A 23,737-nucleotide genomic window follows, 5' to 3' on the forward strand; every position below is an offset into this window, starting at 1 on the left:
GTATAATGTCATGATGAATTTTAGTAGTAATATTTCTGTACTTACTACAGTACAGTATTCAGTACTATCAACACCACTCCCAGTCAGATCTCTCCCTTCCATATACTGTATACCAAGATCCATCTGCTCAACTACAGTGGTGCCTCAGTTAACGAATTTAAATGTGAACACAATTAATCCATTCCACCCCCAAAAAACATCAATATAAAATTTTATAATGTAATTATAATACTGTACATGTAATTATTATAAATGTTTTGTTTTACCATTTTCAATTGTACTGCACTTTACCTTATGAAGAGTCGTTGCTGGCTTGAGGGCGACGACGGGGAGGTGGGGAGGAGGAGAGGGGTTATGGTGTGGAAGGAGAATCCACCTCAGAGTCAGGCGGGCTCTCTCTTCTTGTGAATTTCACCCCACTGGGACCGTATTGTGGTTCACTATCACTTGCTCGTCTTTTCTTTACCTTTCCAAAGAATGTATCTATTGACAATAGCTTTTGTCTTCGTTTTAAGATGTCCCTAAAAGGAGACAGCAAATTGTCATTAACCCTCAAACCGCTAGGGGTCCAAATGGCTTTAACACCCACAGGCGCAACAACAACAAAAAATTCTTTCGTCTTATAAGTGTACATTTTTGTTCCCTGATCATGGAAAAAATAAAATCGTAGGTGGCATATTTTAGCCGCAATAGGGTAGGGAAGTCAGGCAAAAAAGGGGGAATTAACAAAGCCTTCGCCAGATGAGGTCTACTCCGCTCGAGCTGTCAGGCGGCAATTGCCACAAATATATTATTACCTAATTATTTCAGTGTGTCTGATTGAATTTTTCTTAGTTTATTTTTGCAGTAATATTATTCAATACAGTGAATTGTGATATATTTATATAATGTATGAACCATCGCTGTACTCAAAATTATGGTGTGCATATTAGTGATTCAATTATTATGTTCATAAAACAATACCTGGTTGATGGGGTTCTGGGAGTTCTTCTACTCCCCAAGCCCGGCCCGAGGCCAGGCTCGACTTGTGAGAGTTTGCTCCACTAGGCTGTTGGTTGGAGCGGCCCGCAGGCCCACATACCCACCACAGCCTGGTTGGTACGGCACTCCTTGAAGGAATAAATCTAGTTTCCTCTTGAAGATGTCCACGGTTGTTCCGGCAATATTTCTTATGCTCGCTGGGAGGGTGTTGAACAACCGCAGACCTCTGATGTTTATACAGTGTTCTCTGATTGTGCCTATGTCACCCCTGCTCCTCACTGGTTCTATTCTGCATTTTCTTCCATATCGTTCACTCCAGTACGTTGTTATTTTACTGTGTAGATTTGGTACTTGGCCCTCCAGTATCTTCCAGGTGTACATTATTTGATATCTCTCTCGTCTTCTTTCTAGTGAGTACATTTGGAGGGCTTTGAGACGATCCCAATAATTTAGGTGCTTTATCACATCTGTGCGTGCCGTATATGTTCTCTGTATTCCCTCTTTCAGCAATCTCTCCTGCTCTGAAAGGGGAAGTGAGTACTGAGCAGTACTCAAGACTGGACAACACAAGTGACTTGAAAAGTACAACCATTGTGATGGGATCCCTGGATTTGAAAGTTCTCGTAATCCATCTTATCATTTTTCTGGCTGACGCAATACTTGCTTGGTTATGCTCCCTAAACGTTAGGTCATCAGACATCATTATTCCCAAATCCTTGACATGCTGTTTTCCTACTATGGGCACATTTGATTGTGTTTTGTATCCTGTATTATGTTTAAGGTCCTCATTTTTACCATACCTGAGTACCTGGAATTTATCACTGTTAAACATCATGTATATTTTCTGATGCGCAGTCGAAAACTTTATTAATATCGGCTTGAAGTTTTTCAATGTCTTCAGCCGAAGTAATTTTCATACTGATTTTTGTGTCATCTGCAAAGGATGATATGAAGCTGTGACTTGTATTTTTGTCTATATCTGATATGAGAATAAGGAAAAGCAGTTGTGCAAGGACAGTACCCTGAGGTACAGAGCTTTTAACTGTGCTTAGACTAGATTTATATGGTTGACCGTTACTAGTTGAGTCCTGTTTGACAGAAAACTGAGTATCCAGCGTCCTACTTTACCGGTTATTCCCATTGACTTCATTTTGTGTGCTATCACGCCATGGTCACATTTATCGAAAGCCTTTGCGAAGTCCGTGTATATCACATCAGCATTCTGTTTTTCTTCTAATGCCTCAGTGACTTTGTCGTAGTGCTCAAGTAGCTGTGAGAGGCACGATCTTCCCGCTCGAAATCCATGTTGGCCTGGGTTGTGAAGGTCATTGGTCTCCATGAAATTGGTGACCTGACTCCTAATCACTCTCTCAAATACTTTTATTATGTGCGATGTTAGTGCAATTGGTCTATAATTCTTTGCCAATGCTTTGCTCCCTCCCTTGTGTAGAGGGGCTATGTCTGCTACTTTAAGTGCATCTGGTATCTCCCCCGTGTCCAAGCTCTTGTCGAAGCCCGTGTGTCCAAGCTCCTTGTGTCCAATAAACAAATAGTTTTGCTCTTATTACACTATATACACAGGTTATATATAAGTATCTGCATGTCTTGCTCACCATAACGAACCATTTCTTAGCGGAATTTCTTATAGGCGCGATCGTCACTAAGCGGGCAGCTGTAGTAAACTGAGGCAGGTCGGCCTTGTGACCGGGAACCACACGCTCGGTTGACCCAAACGTGTACCAACAAATATCGTTAGTCGACGACACCATCGTATGTCGAGTTGCATTTTTCAATGAAATTTACATTGTAACTCGAAATTATCGTAAGTCAAGGTGCCACTGTATATATCTATATACACACGTACACACAGTACAACCTCGATTCAACATACCCCGATTCAATGAATCTCCGGCTAGTTCGCACACTTTTCAGGCCGGATTTACTCACCCGGTTCGACGCACAATGGTTTGCCAAAGCAGGGGATGTTCAAATTTGAACTTTCCCATTCCATCATGGGTTACAATTAATAATTCCTTCATATGACAAGTTGGATCACACATGTGGACCACAACTGGTCCACAAGCTTATGATGTTGGGACAGAGTTCACAGAGTGTTGGAAAACTTTCTTTGTATCTACAATTAATAATTCCTTCATAAGACAAGTTGGATCACACAAATGGACCACACAACAAGTGAACCATATGAACCAAACACCAGCCAGAATGGTCCACACAACAAGTAAAGCATATTAACCAAACACCAGCCAGAGTGGTTCACACAAGTGAACGACTGAGTTTCCATGATTTTCGTTCACTTTCAATTTGTGGCACACGTATCTTTGTAAATTGATTTAAAGGCTAAAGTGTGAATAGCTAGCTAATGTGTTGAAATCTTCTTATATACATTTTTTGTGATGAAACAAGATGAATGAGGGTGGACAGATAAGGGAATACTGTACTGTAAATCTCACTTTACGGCGAGGTTTCACTCACTTTCGTCTGTGTTGTCATAGTTCAGTAACCCCATGACTTTGAACATTTCAGATTAATGAATAATTTCTAAAACTGGTGTTTTAATAACTTTATTATCCTATTTAAACTAAACTAAATAAAACCAAAAATATACTGTAATATGATAGATATCTGCTATTTGAGAAATTATTCATGTTATTGGTGGCTCATAAGTCCAGCGTGAGTGGACAGATCTACTCCGAGTGCACCCAACACCATGCTTGTTTTGTTCGATTTCATCGCCATAGTTCAGTGACCTACGGCTTTGAAATAATAAAATTAATAAATCATTTCTAAAATAAGTATTTTGAAAGCTCTTATTACTGTAATAATGTTGCTAAACTAAATATATAAACCAAAAATATATAATTTGATGTAAATCCAATATATGAAAGAAATTTATGTTACTGGAAATTGAACACGACGCCATGATTGCTTTGTTCGATTTCGTTGCCACAGTTCAGTGACTTACGGCTTCGAAATAATAAAATTAATAAATCGGTTCTAAAATAAGTATTTTCTAGGGGGAGCCCCGTCGGCTCCCCGGAGCTTACTAGGCTGATACGATAATGTCAGACTTTGGCATCAGTCATGTGTATGGAGTTCTATGGGCCTACCGGGGACCACGAGCCAGAACCTGGCCCCCTCAGAAGAGGCAAGGGGAGCAATGGCCTATAGAAACCCCCATGTTGTTGGAAGCATTCTATGTCTGCCATCAACCGGGTTAGGCACCCAGAAAGGTAAGCGTCTCAAAACAAACCCCTATTCTGGTGAAAATTGCTACCACAAGTCAAACAAGTGGATAGAACTCCACTAAAATATACGAGCAAACAATCATGACGTCACACGTCGCCGCACCGCTGTCCGCGCAGCTCCCCCCCTCCCCGGGAGGGGGAGCCCCAGACCCATCAGGCCGGCTATCCCCCCCCCCCCCAGATCTAAGGCTGATGCTAACGGCTGAGGTCGTGTGCTTCGGCTCCGGTGGTTGTTTCAGTGCTATACCTAGAGTGTGGTGTCTGTCTTCTAGGTCGTGCGTGAGCCAAGAGTGTTTCTTCAGTACTCCGGCTGCATGCGCCTAGGGTTTCCTTCCCTAGGTGCCCTGTAAGTACTGCCCTTGGCAGTACTGCGCAGCTAGTTTTCACCTATCATAGCAGCCGGCTCTCTTCTGCCTGGGTACGCTGTCCTCTTGCGGGGTTTTCTTTTTGTTTTCTGCCTGGTGGGGGGGGGGGTCTGCCTTGGTTCTTTCCCCCTGTGTACTACGTACTCTTCCTTCTTCCGGTGGTACCCCCTGCTAGGTCCCCGTGAGTATATACGTCCCGGGGGTTCAGTTCTTAGAAGGTTGTTTGGTAGTTTTGGGCGCCGGTTAGCAGTACCCTGCCTGGGTTTACCTGAGCGCGAGTTGTTACGGCCCTACTGGGACGCAACCGGGTTCTTCTCTGATGGTAGTAGAGTTTAGGAATCCGGCCCCAAGTTAGTAGAGGCTTTCAAGGGGTGTGTTCCGTAACGCAAGTTAAATTAAAGGGGGAGGGATACAAATGTTCCAGTTTTTCTGATATATTTACCACCACCATATATAAATAAATAACAGTTGCACGCGGGGATTATTACTACACTTATGTACAGTTGTGTCTTCCTCCGAAGACACTGGATGCTCAACGATGCTCACTCTGGGTAGCCCTGGTTCCTTCTTCCGTGGCCCACGATGAATCCACTATGACTATGACGAATCTACCCTGGCCACAGGCCAGCCAAATCACAGTCCCACTGGGTGCTTCATCGTGGAGGCCTTCAACCACAATCCAGCCTGTAGCTGGCAGGTACCAATCAGCTCCGCTGTGTAGGCCACTCCACGACCGATACTAGGGTTGTGAGCCCTAGGCAGGAGCCTCGTGTGACCCGCTGATCACTCTCCCTCACTAAGCACCACAGTGGCTAGTCTCTTCCACCAGCCAGCCCCAGATAAGGCGATTCCCGACACTGCCACACCTCAGGCAGGCTATTATACTCTCAACAGAGTTCGTCCAGGGGTGGCTCACAGCTAATTCAAAGCAGACTCGTGAAGAGACCTTGGCTGCCTTGGGTAGACTGATCCATCGTCCAACATAGCAGGCCCAGGTCGACTCTGCAATCAGATACGTCATTAATACTGGGACGCTCTAGGGAACCTCACTTACAGGCTTAGACACAAACGTCCACCTCTTCACTCCATAGATGGCGTTGCTGTCTAAGCGCCACCTCACCAGAGGTCAGCAGCGGCTATTCCACGAGCCAATTAACACGGGAATCCAGCACTTATTGCCGGCATCTCTCATCATCACTAGATGGCGTCGTCCATTTGGAGGGGGTTTCGGGAGCGGACTCACAGATGGCGTTGTCGTCACTGCTCCGTGCTCCGACGCTGGACTCGGGTCCATAACACGAGTCCTCTTCAAGTAAACACTCGGGACCCTGGGAATCCCCACGGGGACGCATGGGTCCGATGGATGTGACCCCGGGGTCCCCCTCTCGCTGGACCGGGTGCGATCATTTCTTTCTTCTCCTCGGTTTGTTGTGGTCCCTTCTGTTCGGGATTGTTTTTCTAAGACTTTTTTTTTTTCCTGATGGCATTGGCCTCTAGGGGTCAGATTGAGGAGCTTCATGCTCTCCTCCCGCACAGGGGTTTCTGCTCTTTTGGTCTTGGTGGTCATTTTATTCGGTTGCATCCGTCTCCTTCTTTTCTGACAAAGAATGAGACGGCTGCATTTCGGAGGGGGGGCATTGGGTTGTTGATGCTTGGTTAGTTAGGCTGGGGTGGGTGCATCATGTGTTGTGTCCGGTTGCAGCTCTCCACCGTTATTTGTGCGCCACGGTTTCGGTGGCCAGGGATGTGCTTTGGGTTGACCCGGTTTCCCTTCTTCCCTGTTCCCAGGCTCGGGTCTCTCAGGTTGTCCACAGGGTTATTAAGTCTAACCAGCCTGCGGTTTATCCCCGTGCCCATGATGTGCGTAAGTTTGCTGCTTTGTCTGCCGTCTTTGGCAACATGTCTTGACATTCGGGCATGGGGATTTTGGAGGTCGAACAGGGTCCTGGCAGCTCGCTACCTGGTGAATGTTCCTGGGCCAGGTTGATCCTGCGTTGCATTGGGTCGGCGGTTGCAGCCAGTTGCCTCAACTTCGTGTTGAGGAGTGTGGACAGACCACTTCCCGGGTAAGTTCCAGTTTTTCCTTATCTTTGGGTAATTAGCTCCGGGAACCGACTGGGCTCCCTCCCAGAAAACCAGCATTGAATGTAGTGAAATGCCATTTTCTGGGTGAGTCCCAGAGGCTCCTCAGCATCCCTCCCACCCCTCAGTCGGTGGTGTTTTTCGCGTTTTTGACATCCAGCCTAAGAACTGTAAGTTGGGCCGCCGGCACAAGGGTCTGGGGCTTCCCCTTCCCCCTCCTGGGGAGGAGGGGGGGGGGGGTTGTGCAGACGGCGGCACAGCAACATGATGATGTCATGCTCATTTGCCAATTTTCGTTTGGGGAGTTCTGTTCACTCGTTCGGCTTTCAGTAGCAATAGTTTCACCAGAATAGGGGTTTGTTTTGGGGCGCCTACCTTTCTGGGTGCCTACCTTTCTGGGTGCCTGTCCCGGTTGATGGCAGACATAGAATGCTCCCAACCACACGGAGGGTTTCTATAGGCCATTGCTCCTCATGCCTCTCTTGAGGGGGGCCAGGTTCTGGCTCGTGGTCCCTAGTAGGCAAGAACTCCATGCACTTGACTGATGCCAGAAAGCTAAACATATCCATTCAGCCTGGATAGCTCTGGTGAGCTTCCGGGACTCACCCAGAAAATGGCATTTCATTACAGTCAAAGCTGGTTTTTCCTAGTGTCTCTGGCTTCCGATTGGCATGTTGATGAGATTCATGATCTCCTCTGGCGCCGGGATTTTTGTTTCCTTCGGTTCTGGGGGATCTGTTTGTTGATCTCCAGCTGGCTTCTTGTATTTTCGCGAAAAATGAGTTGGTTAGCTTTCAAAGGGGTCTGTTGGTTGTTGATGTTTGGTTCATTTGGCTGGGGGGTGCATCATGTTTTGTGTCCGGTGGCAGCTCTTCGTCATTACTTTTGTGCCTCCAGCTCTGTGTTGGTGGATTCCTTGTGGGTTGATCCTGTTTTCTTGGCCAACCTACTTGTTCCAAGGCTCTTCTTTCTAACGTCATCCGCCTTGTCATTAAGTCTAGCCAGCCTGCGGTCTACCCTCGTACCAAAGACCTCCATAAGTATGCCACTCTTTCAGCAGTCTTTTTTATGTCCTGGGCTGATATTCAGGCATGGAGGCTCTGGAGGTTGAACAGGATATTTGCAGCCCGGTATTTGGTCATTTTCAATGTTGTTCACTGTTGGTACTTGGTTAATGTTCCTGAGCCTCAGCGTCCATGTGTGGCCTTGGGTTGGCTTTCTAGGCCAACGATCTCGTCTTCGCTATGATATCTGCTGTGTTCCCTCCTCCCTTGTAAGTGCCCCTTCTTTTTTTTCTTGATGGGTAGTTAGCATCAGGGAGCCACAAGGAAAACCACCCCAAAAAACAAGCGTTGAATGTAATGAAAGGCAAATTTGTGAGTGTGCCCCAGTGGCTCCCTGACACTCTACTCTCCCCAGGAAGTCAGGTTCTTGCATCATTCGCCGAACTGACCATGGAGCAGCCTGTGAGCAGTGACCCGTCTCCCCTTCCTTCCCCAAACGATGTGGGGCGAACGAACGATCATTAGTTTTATGACATTTTCGGATTTTTGTTAAGAGTTTGGGAAATTCTATGGATGTTTTTGACCCTGCAGGTGTTGGAGGCAACCAGCTGTGGTTTGTTTGACTTGCTGACTTTCTGGGTGCCTTCCTTGGTAGTGGCATTAATGAATAACTTATTATATATATATATATATATATATATATATATATATATATATATATATATATATATATATATATATATATATATAAAACAACAGCTCCCTTTGCCTCTGTGAAGAGATGCTGGTATCCCCGTTCTGGCACTGGGTCTCTAGTAGATGGCACCTACATTTTTCAGGGAGCCACCAGGGCTCACCCAGAAATTGGTGTGTCATTATATTCAACGCTTGTTTTTTTCGTTTTTTTTACAGGTCTTTATTTACGCCGCCTGAACCTGTCATTCAGACGCCTTGGCTTCTCTCAGGTAACTTCCCTCTACCAGAGGTTCAGACACTACTATGAGGAATGTTATGCCTCCCACACCAGCCACTTGCAGCAACACACAGATATTCAGGTAAATTGAAAAACCTTGTATAAAAAAAAATCTGTTGCAGTCTTAATTAACCCTTTTGCTACTAGAGACATCTACCATCACCTTGAAGCACTGAAACTAAGGCCATAGCCAAGAAATATAATGTGTTGAACTAGTCAAAGCATTTTATAATTTACAAAAAAATACCCAGCATTGGATGTAATAAAATGAATGAGCCTCTTTTTGAATGAGCCCTGGTGGCTCCATGAAGCAATGTCACTGTGCTCCCAGCAACTAAGTCACATCAGTGCCAGAGTTCTGTTGAACACCAGAGCCAAAACCTGCCCCCCTCCCCCTCACCTCTGCACCCTCAGAGGTGCAGAGAGGAAGTGATGCTCTGCTACCCCACTGGGAAAGCATCCAAGATCTGGTCTCTTAATACGAGGTGCCCCTGAGCCACAGTGATCATGCTGACGGTCAGGCAGGGAATGAGCTTGTTCAAACCTGAAGATTAAGGTTGAACCAGAGATCCACAGAGTCCAGTTTCAGGACTGAGAAGAGATGGGGACACCCAGCGAAGACATGGACATTTTGACCACACCAGAGGCCAACCAATCTGCAATGACTCGATGGAGAAGAACCGCACATTCTTTGCACATCTGAGGGGGGGGGGGGCCAGGTTCTGGCTTTGGTAGGCCAAATAGAACTCTGTGATGTGACCTAGTAGTTGGGAGCAATCTCAGAAAAATAGCTTCAGGAAGCCACAAGGGGCTCCTCCAGAAAGTAAGGCTTTGCCAATTGATGACATTAATACATACAAAGGCATGGTTTATGGAACTGTCAAAAACTATAAAGTAATACTAAACTCCCTACAAAAAATTATGCAATGAAAGTTTCTCTAAAGCATATATTAGGTATAATGTCCTTACTAATTTAATTTAAATTGTGTATTTATTAATTTGTAATAGATGGCTGCAGAAGAATCTAATACTGCTGAAGACACTGATTCTGATGCCAAGATGGAGGATATGATGGATGAGCCCAGGGAAGATGATAGTGGAGCTGATCTTACATTATGTAGTGCTGAAGTTATGGCCATCAACTCAACAGATGCTGGAGAGTCAAGTGTTCAGCCTCCATTACTACACCCCCAAGCTTTTCAAAGGCAAGTATATATTGTATAGTATTTATCTTATAAATGCAATGTTGGTTATCTTGTCATGATATGAGGCAATGTATCCTCGCCTACTCCAATATGAGAGTTGTTCCTGGGCTTTCCCTCCATGACTGAGGGCCAATATTACTATGTGAGGATGTATAAGCTGTGGAGATAGAGATGACAAATAATGTAGGGAATAATTAGTGTTGATATTGAGAGTCAATAGAAATATTGTGAGAAGGAAGAATCTGCTTCCTCCTTTATGTTGTGGAAATTTCCAGGGAAACCAGCAAGTTCAAAATGAGGAACGACGTTCCTCATTTGTCACACCTCCTGAGGTGACAGGTGAATATTGAAGGTCACTGTAGCACGTAGGCTGAACCGAGGAACACTCACAGGAGGGTAATGAAGTTGACCAGGAGCTGCTGAGGAGTGGTTCAGCTCCTGACTAGTGTGTACAAATATTTTCAGCCAGTATACTGGAACTGGTAAGATGCACTGTGGAGGTTTGCCTGGAGGGACTGGAAAGTAAGGGGCCTGTAGTGGTTTTATAATGAAACTATAGTAGACACGCAGGACTTTGAAATTCCTAGAGACCTGAGGCCGTCTGCCGAGAGAACGGCCGTGTTAAGGTTACCAAGGAAAAAGGTAACGTGTGTACAGGGTGGTTGAGAGGAACCAACCCTTAAAATGCGACTTTTGGAGGTTTACTAAAGGGGGCCCCAAGATTTGTAGCCCCAGCACCTAGAGAGGAAGAGTGAGGGACAACTAGTGAGGTTCCCGAATATTAGGGTCCACGAGGAGGCGGGGCCCCAGAGCTAAGTGCCAGGGTGTGGGGTTCGAAGACACCCCTGTGAGGTAGACCAGGTGTCAATAAATAATTATCTATATAACATCACAAGTGAACTGTCTAGTGGACCAAGTCACAAAAATAAATTATATTCAGCATATATATACAATGGGGCCTCGACTTACGATGCTAATCCGTTCCCAGAGACAGATCATAAGTCGAAATATCGTAAGTCGAAGCGATTTTTCCCATAAGAGATAAAGGGATTTGAATTACTCCGTTCCCCACCCTCCAAAATATTAACATACAAATACATTTTATACTGAATACAATGTTTTTATCTAACTACAATACAGTACCTAACCTAGGACCTGGTTGTGGTTCAGTGCTTGTTTGTCTTACTACAAATTTGTCAAGAGACATTTGTTTTTCCCTTCGTTTTAACATTTGTCTGTAATGATGCATCACAGTGTCAATGAATAGGTTAAGGCAACGGCCTACTGCAGCTTGATTTGGGCGAGTCATTTCAGCAAAGGTTTGCAATTCTTCCCATGCTGCACACATTTTCTTAATTGTTGAGGAAGAGACATTCTGTACTCTTGTTTCTGCTCTATGGTTATCCTTACATGGGTTTTCATATGTTGAGTCTTACCACTGACTTTCCTGGGACTCATGGTGTGATATATAATAATTACTTTTATGTTCAAAATACAAAAAATCACCACAAAAGCGGAATTTCTTATAGGCGAGATCGTCACTAAGCGGGCAGCTGTAGTAAACTGAGGCAGGTCGGCCGCGTGACCGGGAACCACGCACTCGGTCGGCCCGAACATGTACCAACAAATATCGGATGTCGAGTCGCATTTTTCGATGAAATTTACATCGTAACTCGAAATTATCGTAAGTAGGGGCAATCGTATGTCGAGGTGCCACTGTGTGTGTGTGTGTGTGTAATTACCCAAGTGTAGTTACAAGATGAGAGCTACGCTCGTTGTGTCGCGTCTTCCCAGCACTCTTTGTCATATAACGCTTTGAAACTACTGACGGTCTTGGCCTCCACCACCTTCTCCCCTAACTTGTTCCAACCGTCTACCACTCTGCTTGCGAAAGTGAATTTTCTTATATTTCTTCGGCATCTGTGTTTAGCTAGTTTATATCTATGACCTCTTGTTCTTGAAGTTCCAGGTCTCAGGAAATCTTCCCTATCGATTTTATCAATTCCTGTTACTATTTTGTATGTAGTGATCATATCACCTCTTTTTCTTCTGTCTTCTAGTTTTGACATATTTAATGCCTCTAACCTCTCCTCGTAGCTCTTGCCCTTCAGTTCTGAGAGCCACTTAGTAGCATGTCTTTGCACCTTTTCCAGTTTGTTGATGTGCTTCTTAAGATATGGGCACCACACAACTGCTGCATATTCTAGATTTGGCCTAACAAAAGTCGTGAACAATTTCTTTAGTATATCGCCATCCATGTATTTAAAAGCAATTCTGAAGTTAGAAAGCGTGGCATAGGCTCCTCGCACAATATTCTTTATGTGGTCCTCAGGTGATAGTTTTCTATCTAGAACCACCCCTAGATCTCTTTCTTTATCAGAATTCTTTAAAGATTTCTCACATAATATATAGGTTGTGTGGGGTCTATGTTCTCCTATTCCACATTCCATAACATGGCATTTATTAACATTAAATTCCATTTGCCAAGTGGCGCTCCATGTTTCTTATCCTTCCTATTATCTTAGCATCATCAGCAAACATGTTTATATAATTCTGTATACCAACTGGTAGATCATTTATGTAGACAATAAACATCACTGGTGCAAGAACTGAACCCTGTGGTACTCCACTTGTGACATTTCTCCAGTCCGAGACATTGCCTCTGATCACAGCCCTCATTTTTCTATCAGTCAGAAAATTTTTCATCCATGTTAGAAGCGTACCTGTCACTTCTCCAATATTTTCCAGTTTCCAGAACAACCTCTTATGTGGAACTCTGTCGAAAGCCTTTTTTAGGTCCAGATAGATGCAGTCCAGATAGATAGTGTGTGTGTGTGTGTATGTGTGTAATTTATTTATTTATTTATTTATTTTGGTAGCAGTCTTTCTTGTAAACATATATTATTAAATATGACCGAAAAAGTAAGAGTAATAATTCTAACACGAATTTTCTGAATATTTCTTATGTTTCTTTTCACTGTCGATGGTAATTGAAAAATTAATTCTCCAAAATTAATTTTTATTTCTAGTCTGACGCGACACTTGAACGCATTTTGTAATAACTTATTACATTTTCAAAGACTTTAGTTTACACACACACAACTATAACCTGCAAATACTAAACAGAGTTCTACTATGCTATCATTTAAACAGCTTTCATCTTATATACCCGCATTTGGGTGAGGTGATATGCTACAACAGTTTTGGATGAGGTGAACAAAACTTTCAACACAAGATAGAGCAAACTTTCAACACAAGACAGAACATGGTGCAATGGGTATAAATTGGGTAAATTAAAGGGAAGAATGGAAGTAACTGCAAAGGGCCTATTGGCCCATATTTCTTGATGCTTCTATATTGGTGCGGAGTCTTGAAGTGGGTAGAATATAGATGTGCATTAATTGGCTGTCGATTGCTGGTGTTGACTTCTTGATGTGTAGTGCCTCGCAGATGTCAAGCTGCCTGCTATCGCTGTATCTATTGATGATTTCTGTGTTGTTTGTTAAGACTTCTCTTGTGATGGTCTGGTTGTGGGAAGAGATTATATGTTCCTTAATGGAGCCCTGTTGCTTATGCATCGTTAATCGCCTGGGAAAGAGATGTTGTTGTCTTGCCTATGTACTGAGTTCTTTGAGGCTTACAGTCCCCAAGTGGGCATTTGAAGGCATAGACGACGTTGGTCTCTTTTTAAAGCGTTCTGCTTTATGTCTGAAGAGTTTCTCATGAGTAGGTTGGCTGTTTTTTTGGTTTTATAGTAAATCGTCAATTGTATCTTCTGATTTTTGTCTGTAGGGATAACGTTCCTATTAATAATATCTTTCAGGACCCTTTCCTCCGTTTTATGAGCTGTGGAAAAGAAGTTCCTGTAAAATAGTCTAATAGGGGGTACAGGTAACTAACACAACACCTGTACCCCCTATTAGATTAATTGAACACATTTGAACACAGCACAAGCGTAAACCTATCTTTCATAGGCTTGTGTCCGGGCAAGGATTTTTCCTCATTGGTAATGTATGTCCTCTTAGGCATTCTTTTCCAAAACAGTCCTGTTTCGTCACAATTAAACACTTGTTGCGGTAGGTATCCCTCAGCCTCTGCAAACTCTTTAAATTCGTCAATAAATCATTCAGCGGCTGGTTTGTCTGAGCTGGCTACCTCCCCATGCCTCACAACACTATGGATACCACTTCGTTTTCTAAATTTTTCAAACCAGCCCCTGCTTGCCTTAAACTCTTTCGTATCTGCATCACTCATTGCAGGGGTTTTCTTTACAGGGTCTTCATGCAATACCCTGGCTTTCTCACAAATGATGGCCTCCGAAACACTATCACCCCATAATTCCTTGTCGTGTATCCAAATTAATAACAACTTTTCCACTTCTTCAAGTATTTGTTGTCTTTGTTTCGTCATTGTTCTTACGCCTTTTGCCACTTTAGCACTCATAATCTCATTTTTCTTCTGAAGTATAGTGCATATTGTTGATGTGGCTTTGTTGTACTGCCTACAAAGTTCAACAACACGTGTACCATTCTCATGCTTCCGAATGATCTCTTGTTTCTCCTCTGTTGTCATCCTCACATGGGCTTTCTTGTCTTGATCCTTACCACTGGCTTTCTTGGGACCCATGGTGAGATATATAATAATAACTTTTATAGTCAAATGACCAAAAATCCAACAAAACACTGAAAGTCCGGGTGAAGAATTGATGTAGGATAGTCACTGGGCGCGAGACACTGGTAAACTGAGGGGCGGAGGAGCGACGATCGCTGTACCACCACGCACTAGGTCGGCCTGAACGCGTATCAACAAACTCGCGTTCCGAGGTAACCCTCGCCTTCCGAGGTACATTTTCCGAGGAAATCCGGCTCGTATTCCAAAAAACTCGTATACAGGGACATTCGTATTCCGAGGTACCACTGTATGTGGGTTGGGGTTAGAGTAGATGAGGGGTAGTATCATCAGCAAACAATATAGGTTTCAGAATGTTAGAGACATTAGGCAGATCATTGATGTACTGTATATAAGAAATAGGAGAGGTCCCAAGATGTTGCCCTGTGGCACTCCAACGGTTATTGGTAGAGTGGGAGAGGTTATATCATTGATGGCTACACATTGGTGTCTATCACTAAGATAGGATTGGATATAGTACAGGGCATGGCCTCGGATTCCATAATGAGGGAGTTTACGTAAGAGGTAGTTATGATTAACAGTATCAAAGGTCTTTCTCAGGTCAATGAAGAGTCCAATCGGAAACTCATTTTTTCAAGGGCCGAGTAAATTTTATCAAGGAGACTAATAATTGCATCGTTGGCACTCTTTTTGGGAGCGGAAGCCAAACTGACAGGGGCTAAGTATTTCGAATTTTACGAGGTGGAGTAGAGCTGTTTGTAGATAATTTTTTCAAATATTTTTGATAGTATGGGTAGGTTTGATATTGGTCTATAATTGTTTGTCTGCCGGATTGCCTCCTTTATGAACTTGCGTTACTCTTGCTTTTTTAAGGATATCATGGAAGGTATGACACTCTAGGGATTTGTTGAACAGCAGAGCTATGGGTGGCCCAAGGGCATGGGAGGTGCTCTTGTATACAATGGATGGGATTTCACTGATGTTCCCACCTTTGGTTTTTAGTGAGTGTATGATGGACACAACATCTGTCGAGCTGACTAGTGAAAGGAGAAGATAGTTTGGATAGCTGCCTGAGAGAGATGTGTTGATATGTGTCTGAGTCTGTGGGATTTTACTGGCAAGGTTAGCACCAACCGATGAAAAGAAGCTATTAAATTCATTTGCCATTTCTAAATCAGTTGACGGTGTATAGCTATCCTTAGAGAGTGTTATCTGGTTGTAGGAGTGTTGTTTAGTTCCTAGGATATCAGAGATGGTTTTTCATGTGCTTTTCATGTTGCCTTTTGCTTCTTTGAATCTAGTCTCATAATATGAAAGTTTAGCTTTTCTCATGATACTGGTAAGCACTGATGAGTACCTTTTAACTACTTTGTAACTAAGCCAATCCTAAATTTCTTTTCATATTCATGTTTTTTGATTGATTGATTTGAGTATGCCACTTGTGAGCCACGGATTGTTTATTCTTTTGTTAGTTACTTGTTTGGTAAGCAGGGGACAGTGAGTGTTGTAGAGGCTTAGAGTTTTGGAGAGAAAGAGGTTAGTTAATGAGTTTATATCCTGTGTATTATTGAATTCAGATTCCCAGTTAATATTGTGAAGTGCATATGCGCGATTGCCTACAGCTGATTCACTGTGTAGCCTGAATGAGAGTTTCTTGCTTTCTGGTAGTGTTATGTCCATGTTTGCTATGAGGAAGGTAGGATAGTGGTCAGTTGTTCTGTCATCGATTATACCAGATGTAAGGGGAGCTGTTATATCAGTCCATAAGTGATCCAAGGTAGTGGCAGATGTTTGAGTGACTCGGGTGGGCTTGGTGATTGTGGGGATTAACATACAGGAGTTCATGCTGTTACGGAAATAGTCAACTTGAGGGTTATTTTGTAGACCCAGGTCAATATTGAAATCACCTCCTAGAATGATGTGATTTTTGTTGAGATTGTTATTTATGATGAGATTCCTTACGTTATCTGAGAATGAAGCTATGTTGGTATTGGGAAATCTATAGATGCCACCAATAGTCAAGGAGGATTTAATGGATTTACTGGAGAACTTGGCAAAGGTATATTCACAATAGTCGTCTCTATCACTAATAACACTATTGCAGATGAAGGTATCTTTGTAATATATTGCTGTGCCACCTTCTTTTTTATTAGGCCTGCAGTTATGAATGGCTTTATAACCAGCTAAGTTGTAGAGTTGGGTATAGTCTTTACTTAACCAGGTTTCTGTTAAAATAATGAATGATAAATTAGTACCTAGTGCTGTGAGTAGTGCATTTATATCATCAAAATGTTTACCAAGTGACCTAACATTTTGGTTGTAAACTGATAAGCAGGTGCCATTTAGGAGTTTGTTTTTTGCAAGATTTGCTGTGACCTTATTGCAAGACCTGCAATAATGATGATCAATGTGCTGATTGGTGTAGATATGAGACAGAAGAATTCGATCAGGATCAATATCAGTATGCATGTAGATGCAATGGGGTCACGATACAATAAGACAAGCAATTACAGGAATTGTTAAATACTAAATCTGCTGTAAATAGAAAGTAATTATAGCAAATCACAACAATAAATGTAAGTACACAAAAAATAGAAACAATTAGAAGTAGAGTAAAGATCACCGTAGATAGCCAGGAAGGATACAGAAGTTAGGTTAAGAGAGAAGACAAACAAATCGGTAGACTGACAAGATTTATATACAGTATAGCAAAATAATAAGACAAATAATAATCGTAAAGTAAAATAATCTTAAAGATAAATTATTTTATATGGTTTAGTTGTGAACCTGTTATTAGTATGAACTTAAGAAAACAAAATGAGCTCAATAATTAATTACAGTAAATGATGTATAAATCAAATTACAATTAAATTTAAAATTTAACAAATAAGAGTAAGAGTAAGATTATATTTATGAGTAAAGTTTTACTATGACACTGAGGTAGATGCTTACATAAATACTAAATCTGCTGTAATTAGAGAATTATTATAGCAAAACACAACAATAAATGCAAGTACACAAAAAATAGAAACAATTAGAAGTAGAATAAGGATTGCCGTAGATAGCCAGGAAGGATACAGAAATTTGGTGGAGAAAGCAAAAAATCAATAGAGAATGTCAAAATTAATATATAACAAAAAAATAATGAGACAAATGATAATCGTAATGTAAAATAATCTTAAAGATAATTAATTTTATTTAGCATAGTTTTGAACCTATAATTAGTATGAACTTAAGAAAACAAAATGAGATCAATAATTAATTTCAATAAATGACATAAATCAAAATACAATTAAATTTAAAATTTAAAAAGAACAGGGTAAGATTAGATTTAAGAGTAAAATTTTACAATGATACTGAGGTAGATGCTTACATAAGTGCATGGAGACTTGACTGATTACTTAGGAACATATATGGATGAGAGAACATTAGTTAAACGGTAAGGCAGAGACAGCGCCTTGGACAAGGTTAGATTAAGTTAGGTTGGGCTCTGACACTCAAGAGTTATTTTTAGTATTTTCATTGGGTGGGTTCAGGTTTTCAGATAAACCACAATCATTAAAGAAGGCCAGTAGTTGTTGGTCACACTTTATTTCAAATCTTTTTCCTGCACTTTGCTTCTTTGCAATGATCGTTCCATTCCTAGTGTAGCACTGCTTGATAAGACCAGGGTTTAGTTTGCGAATTTTACGCAGCCTGAAGAGGAGGGATCCACTCTGCTTTGTAAGGCACTCGTTTATATAGAAGTTGGTTTTTTTGCTTAGCAGCTGGTTGTATGAGGTCAAACTTAACAGTGGGATTTGCAAGTTTAATGAGCATTCTCCTACTGCTACGGGAACTGTTTTTATCTAGCCTGACAGCTGATTTGATATCAACTTTGACTTTGATCTTTGAATTAATTAGGGCGTGGGCTACATTACAACAATTCTCACCTTGTTGTTCATCAGGTAGATCAGCAGAGCTAATTATCAGGGAGTCATGAAGTTGTTGCTGCTCTAGGTCGTCTTCAGAAGCTGCCTGGTGAATCTGAAGGAGACTGATTTGTTTTTCCAGCTTTTGAAGGAAGTCACTTTGAGCTGATTGGGTTTCCTCGGTCTTGATCTTGTGTATTTGATCCATTGCGTCATCTGCAACAGCTTGTAAGTTGAGAATTTCTTGGTTGTTATTCATCGATGATTCAAGGAGGCGGTCTATAATTAGTTGTTGTTGGGTGACTGTGACTTGGAGGGCCGAAATTGCGTCCGATTGCAAGAGCACAAGGTTGTGCAGTTTCTGCAGCCATGGGTTACTCCTCAATGGTTTGAAGTTTGAACAGGGAACCATAGATTGAATGAATTCTAAAGGTTGAGTATTGAGTTGAGTTGAAGGCGGGGGGTGGCAGAGAGGAGGGGGGAGCGGATGCTGTGTTCACCAACATCGGGGAGGACTGCAGGGTTGCCAGTGTTTCATTCAGGTCTCATGGAGTTATGGATGAAGAGCGAGAGGTACCCCTAACTTGCTTGTTGCTATGTTTGGGCATGTTTCCGGTGATAGATTCTTGGTAGTGTTTCCAGAGGTAGGTACTTGGAGAGTAGTAGTGGGGTTAGGCGTATAGTGAACATTTGGCAGCAGGGTCGTCGATAGGCAGGCACAATGAAAATTGATTAATTGTGGTTGATTACTGTTGAGGTTTGCTGTGAGTTATGGCATATTCAATCTCCATGCACTTAACTCTTGCTGGGCAGCAGTTAGGCCATGCAGTGTTGGGTGGAGACGAAATTAACACAAATTTTCTGCTGCAGTGCCAGTGCCGGTGCCACCTGCATTAAGAAAAATAAGAAAATTAAGAAAATGTGTGAAGTATGGGAAAAACTGCAAAGTTTTGTTGAAAAAACTCACCCAGATAAAGCTGTAGAAGGCCATTGCATTGACCTTTTTTTTTTTTTTGAGATATATACAAGAGTTGTTACATTCTTGTACAGCCACTAGTACGCGTAGCGTTTCGGGCAAGTCCTTAATCCTATGGTCCCTGGAATACGATCCCCTGCCGCGAAGAATCGTTTTTTCATCCAAGTACGCATTTTACTGTTGCGTTAAACAGAGGCTACAGTTAAGGAATTGCGCCCAGTAAATCCTCCCCGGCCAGGATACGAACCCATGACATAGCGCTCGTGGAACGCCAGGCGAGTGTCTTACCACTACACCACGGAGACTGCTTTTAAATGACAGTGTAATGCCTCACTACAGACAAGTGTTGCAAAGAAGGGAAAAAACAATCTTCAATGGATCGTTTCGTTGTGAGAAAATCAAGCAGTGAGCCACAACCAGGACCTAGTGGTATGCAGGCAAAACGTGCCAACAACTCTCTGCCGTTGTTTGTACACCTCGGCTTCTATGCCTGTGGTCGCACTTTGGGTTGCCCCAGTTTCCCCTCTTCCCTGTGCCTGGGTTCGGGTTTCCCTAATCATTTGTTGGGTCCTTTGTTGCCGTTGGTTGTCTTGCTTTTGATTTGAGTTGCGCATGGCATATGCCTCCCGGGTGTGCCCCTCTTTTTCTTCTCTTTGGTGAAGTAGCTCCAGGGAGCCGAAGGGGATCTCCCCCAGAAAACCAGTGTTGAATATAATGAAACGTCATTTTCTGGGTGAGACCCAGAGGCTCCCCGGCAACCCTCCCTCCCCCTGGTTGGAGGTGTTTTTCGCGTGTTTTGACATCCAGCCTCGGAACCAAGGTGGGGATAGCTGGCACGAGGGGTCTGGGGCTCTCCCTTCCCCCTCCTTGGGAGGGGGGGAGCTACGCAGACAAGCGCCACAGCACGTGTAATGTCATTCTCGTTTGCTCGTTTTCTTTTGGAGAGTTCTGTCCACTCCTTTAGCTTTCAGTAGTAGTTTTAACCAGAATAGAGGTTTGTTTTGAGATGCTTTTCTTTTTGGGTGCCTGACCCAGTCAATGGCAGACATATAATTTTCCAAATCACATGTGCAGTTCTAAAGGCCATTGCTCCTCATGCCTCTCTGAGGGAGCCAGGTTCTGGCTTGTGGTCCCCGGTAGGCCTCTGAACTCCTTTCACATTGACTGATGCCAAAGTCTAATATATCCGTATCAGCCTGTATAGCTCCGGGAAGCCTCTGGGTCTCGCCCAGAAAATGGGGTTTCATTACATTCAACGCTGGTGTTTTAAGATTTATATGTACTGTCTCCACTCGATCATCCGGTCTATATGGGAAGGACCCCAGCCGGATTATCACGTGTTCCGGATAATGGTACTTTTTCACCTACGAGTCCAAAAGTGACCATTTCCAACTATTTTTATACTTCAAACAACATAATTTGAATTGCCTTGCCACATATAATTATTAAATATTTAACTAGAAACCTCAACTTACCTTGTTGGTGTTCGTCTTCTTGATTGATGCCACACATCTTGAAGTTAAAAATTCTTAACAATTTACGTAACCTATACTAACACAACACTAAAATTAACACTTAAAATTACTGTACAGTTTATTAAGGAAAGTTAGTTTTGACTGTCAGCTGCTGAAGCCTCACTGGTTGAAGGCATTTGGGTTGCCTGTGAGGCCTCACTTGTTGAAGGCGCTTGCTTGCACCTCACTTGTTGAAGGCGCTTGGCTTGCCTGTGAAGCCTCACTTGTTGAAGGCGCTTGCTTACGCCTCACTTGTTGAAGGCGCTTGGCTTGCCTGTGTTGAAGCCATTTGGCTTGTCTGTGACGCCTCACTGGTTGAGGTGTATAACACGTAACTTGTCTTTAAATGCTATGACAACCTTCTTTCTCTTAACACCTCCAGAACAATTCATGCTGCTACCAGACAGTCTTGGCCAAAAATGGTCAAAGTTACTATGAAAATAAAAAGGTATTTAAAAAACTATTTCACTAATGGCACAGCACTGTGTTATAACACGAGGGACGGAAGCACAGGGGTTTACCAATGATAGACGGGTCCACTTGGGGTAGCTATAGCACATTACGTAGGCCGCCAGGAGGAAAAAACTCACAATATTTTTGAAGGAAACTTCAGCCTGTGCACATTGTTTTTAGGAAACTTATATATTTGTTATTACATAATTACTAGTACTTATTTCATTTGTTTTTGGCTATGATGAATTGTTCTAAAATTAATGGTAATTCCTGTACCCAGGTGGTCCCCTCCCGACGCACCCCTCCCACCCTCCCAACACCAACATCACCCACCCCCTCCTCCACCATGCGTCTCGAACCACAGCCAGACGGGATTAATATGGTACGGCCCGACCCATGGCTTTCATATCCAGACAATTCAATGATTATCCGGCTGACTGTCTGGATAGTGTAACATCGGCAGCAAGTTAACCGGCTCCGATTTTTTATCCGGCTAAACCATCTTTTATCCGGCTCCCATGGCCATTTTGGCCTGATATTGAGATAACTTTATCCGGTCACAATTTTGCCCGTATAAGGGCGTTTTCCGGATGTTCGAATCCCAGATAATAGCGTGGTTACAGTATTTTATTTTTTAATGAAGAAAATTTTTTTCCAGGAATATGGACTCTTCGTGCTCTCAAGTAGGACACAGTACCAGACAGCAGGCAGAATTATTCATCAGTCAACAAACGTCATTGCTACAGTTCACCGAGACTGCAGCTCTATCTCCACCAGATTTGCAAGAAAAGATCAGACAGCTGGTGAAACAAAATCCAGACCTTGCTGAAGCTGTGAGTTAGTCACATGTTTTGGCTTGTACTAAGTAGCACTATGACTTTATTGAAAGCTTAACATATTTCCAACTGAGAAACTAGCATACTTCTCTCAGTAAAGGGACATCAACAATTATATAAAAAAAAATCCCTTCTAATGCAGTCTCTGTGAAATCAGGCATAGGATGCATAGTTTCCTGGTATGTGGGCATGTTGTCATGCTGGATAAGTACAACACTGTACAGGTGGTCCTCAACTTCAAATATTGATGCATTCCTAAAAAATTTCACAAGTTTTTTGTTCATTGCTGTACTCGGAACTTTATTTCTCATAACTTCAAAGAAGCCAGTGGGAATTGGGTATAATTGTTTTGAAAAAAATGTGTGAACAGACACTTATTTAATTTACAGTCAATGCTAGAGTTGCTCTGCTTAATGATGGGTAGAAGATAAATTGCTAGTGAATGAGGAGGTAGGTGATGCTACTGTAAATGATTGATGTATCCTCTACATCGATTTAATTGACTTCATTGGTTTTTCATTTCATTAGTTTAAGTCTTCACCAGACTTAAACATAGGTCCTTTGTGAGCTTCAACTCCCATAATTCTGATCTGGCCTTCATCAAAGTCTGGCTGATTTGGGCCTCAAATCTTCTGTCACAACTGTGGTTCAGAGTATTAGTTATGCATAATTTGGCTTGCGTAAACTGCTTTTTACTCAAAGCTAACTCTTATGTTAGAAAGGTCAGCTTGAATCTGTCCTTTTATCTCCACTGAACAAGGCTCACACTTCCCGAGTCAGAGATTAGACTTGGTGAAATGAAAGTAATATCATGTAAGTAAACACAAAGCTTCAACCACAGGAAACTATCATGGCCTTGGTTAATATGTACCTCAGTCAGATCATCTACCAATACCATAAAAAAACAATGCTTGAGAATAGCCAATTCAGAGCATGAAGACTTGTGCTTCTTTGTGATTAACCTAACTCTGAGGAGAAGTCTTATCACTAAACACAATGATCAACTCCTTTCTGCTATCTTGGGTCTTGTTCTTCTGAGTGAGCTTAAAGGTTTAGAGAATGATATTGTTTGCAATAGGATTAATTTATTTACAATATCTACATACAAACAAAGATGGGCCAGTCACTGTTTGTTATTGTCACTGTATCTTCTGGATTTTCAGGGTGCTTCTGTGATGTATTCCTTCTCCATCATGCACGCTTTTCATGGATGCATCCAGCACATCTTGTGCTTTGTTTCCAGCTGCCACCCTGTGGGTCCTGGGCTATGGTCTCTGCAGCTGCATCATATAAATTTGACATTATAGGAATTTGTTGTGATAAGGATGGCACTTCCCCCTCTCCTAGTTTGGCAATTTAGTTGCATTTCAGTTTTGTCTCTGATGGTCCCAAATCGTCAGGAATCTAAATCTGTTACTTGGTTTTACTGGTGTTTGATTTATTGTGACTGTCTCGTTCAGGAAACCTGTAGAAACTGCCATGAGTTAAAGGCAGAACTATACTTGGTGAAGAAGCAAGTGTCAAACTTCAAAAACGTCAAAA

General features: G+C 42.4%; 1 protein-coding gene across 3 annotated transcripts in view; it reads left to right on the top strand.

Moving 5' to 3' along the window:
* Positions 1–23,737, top strand: part of ida (anaphase promoting complex subunit 5 ida) — a 149,585-nt gene that overhangs the window by 58,939 nt on the left and 66,909 nt on the right. For all 3 annotated transcript variants that reach the window (XM_045767699.2, XM_045767701.2, XM_045767700.2), the window contains 3 exons: positions 8,611–8,753; positions 9,680–9,876; positions 22,018–22,192. In XM_045767699.2, the coding sequence (XP_045623655.1) occupies positions 8,611–8,753; positions 9,680–9,876; positions 22,018–22,192 (515 nt within the window). The remainder of the gene's footprint in view (positions 1–8,610; positions 8,754–9,679; positions 9,877–22,017; positions 22,193–23,737) is intronic.

Source organism: Procambarus clarkii, chromosome 72 (assembly GCF_040958095.1).
Source record: "Procambarus clarkii isolate CNS0578487 chromosome 72, FALCON_Pclarkii_2.0, whole genome shotgun sequence".
In the NCBI taxonomy this organism is placed as follows: domain Eukaryota; kingdom Metazoa; phylum Arthropoda; class Malacostraca; order Decapoda; family Cambaridae; genus Procambarus; species Procambarus clarkii.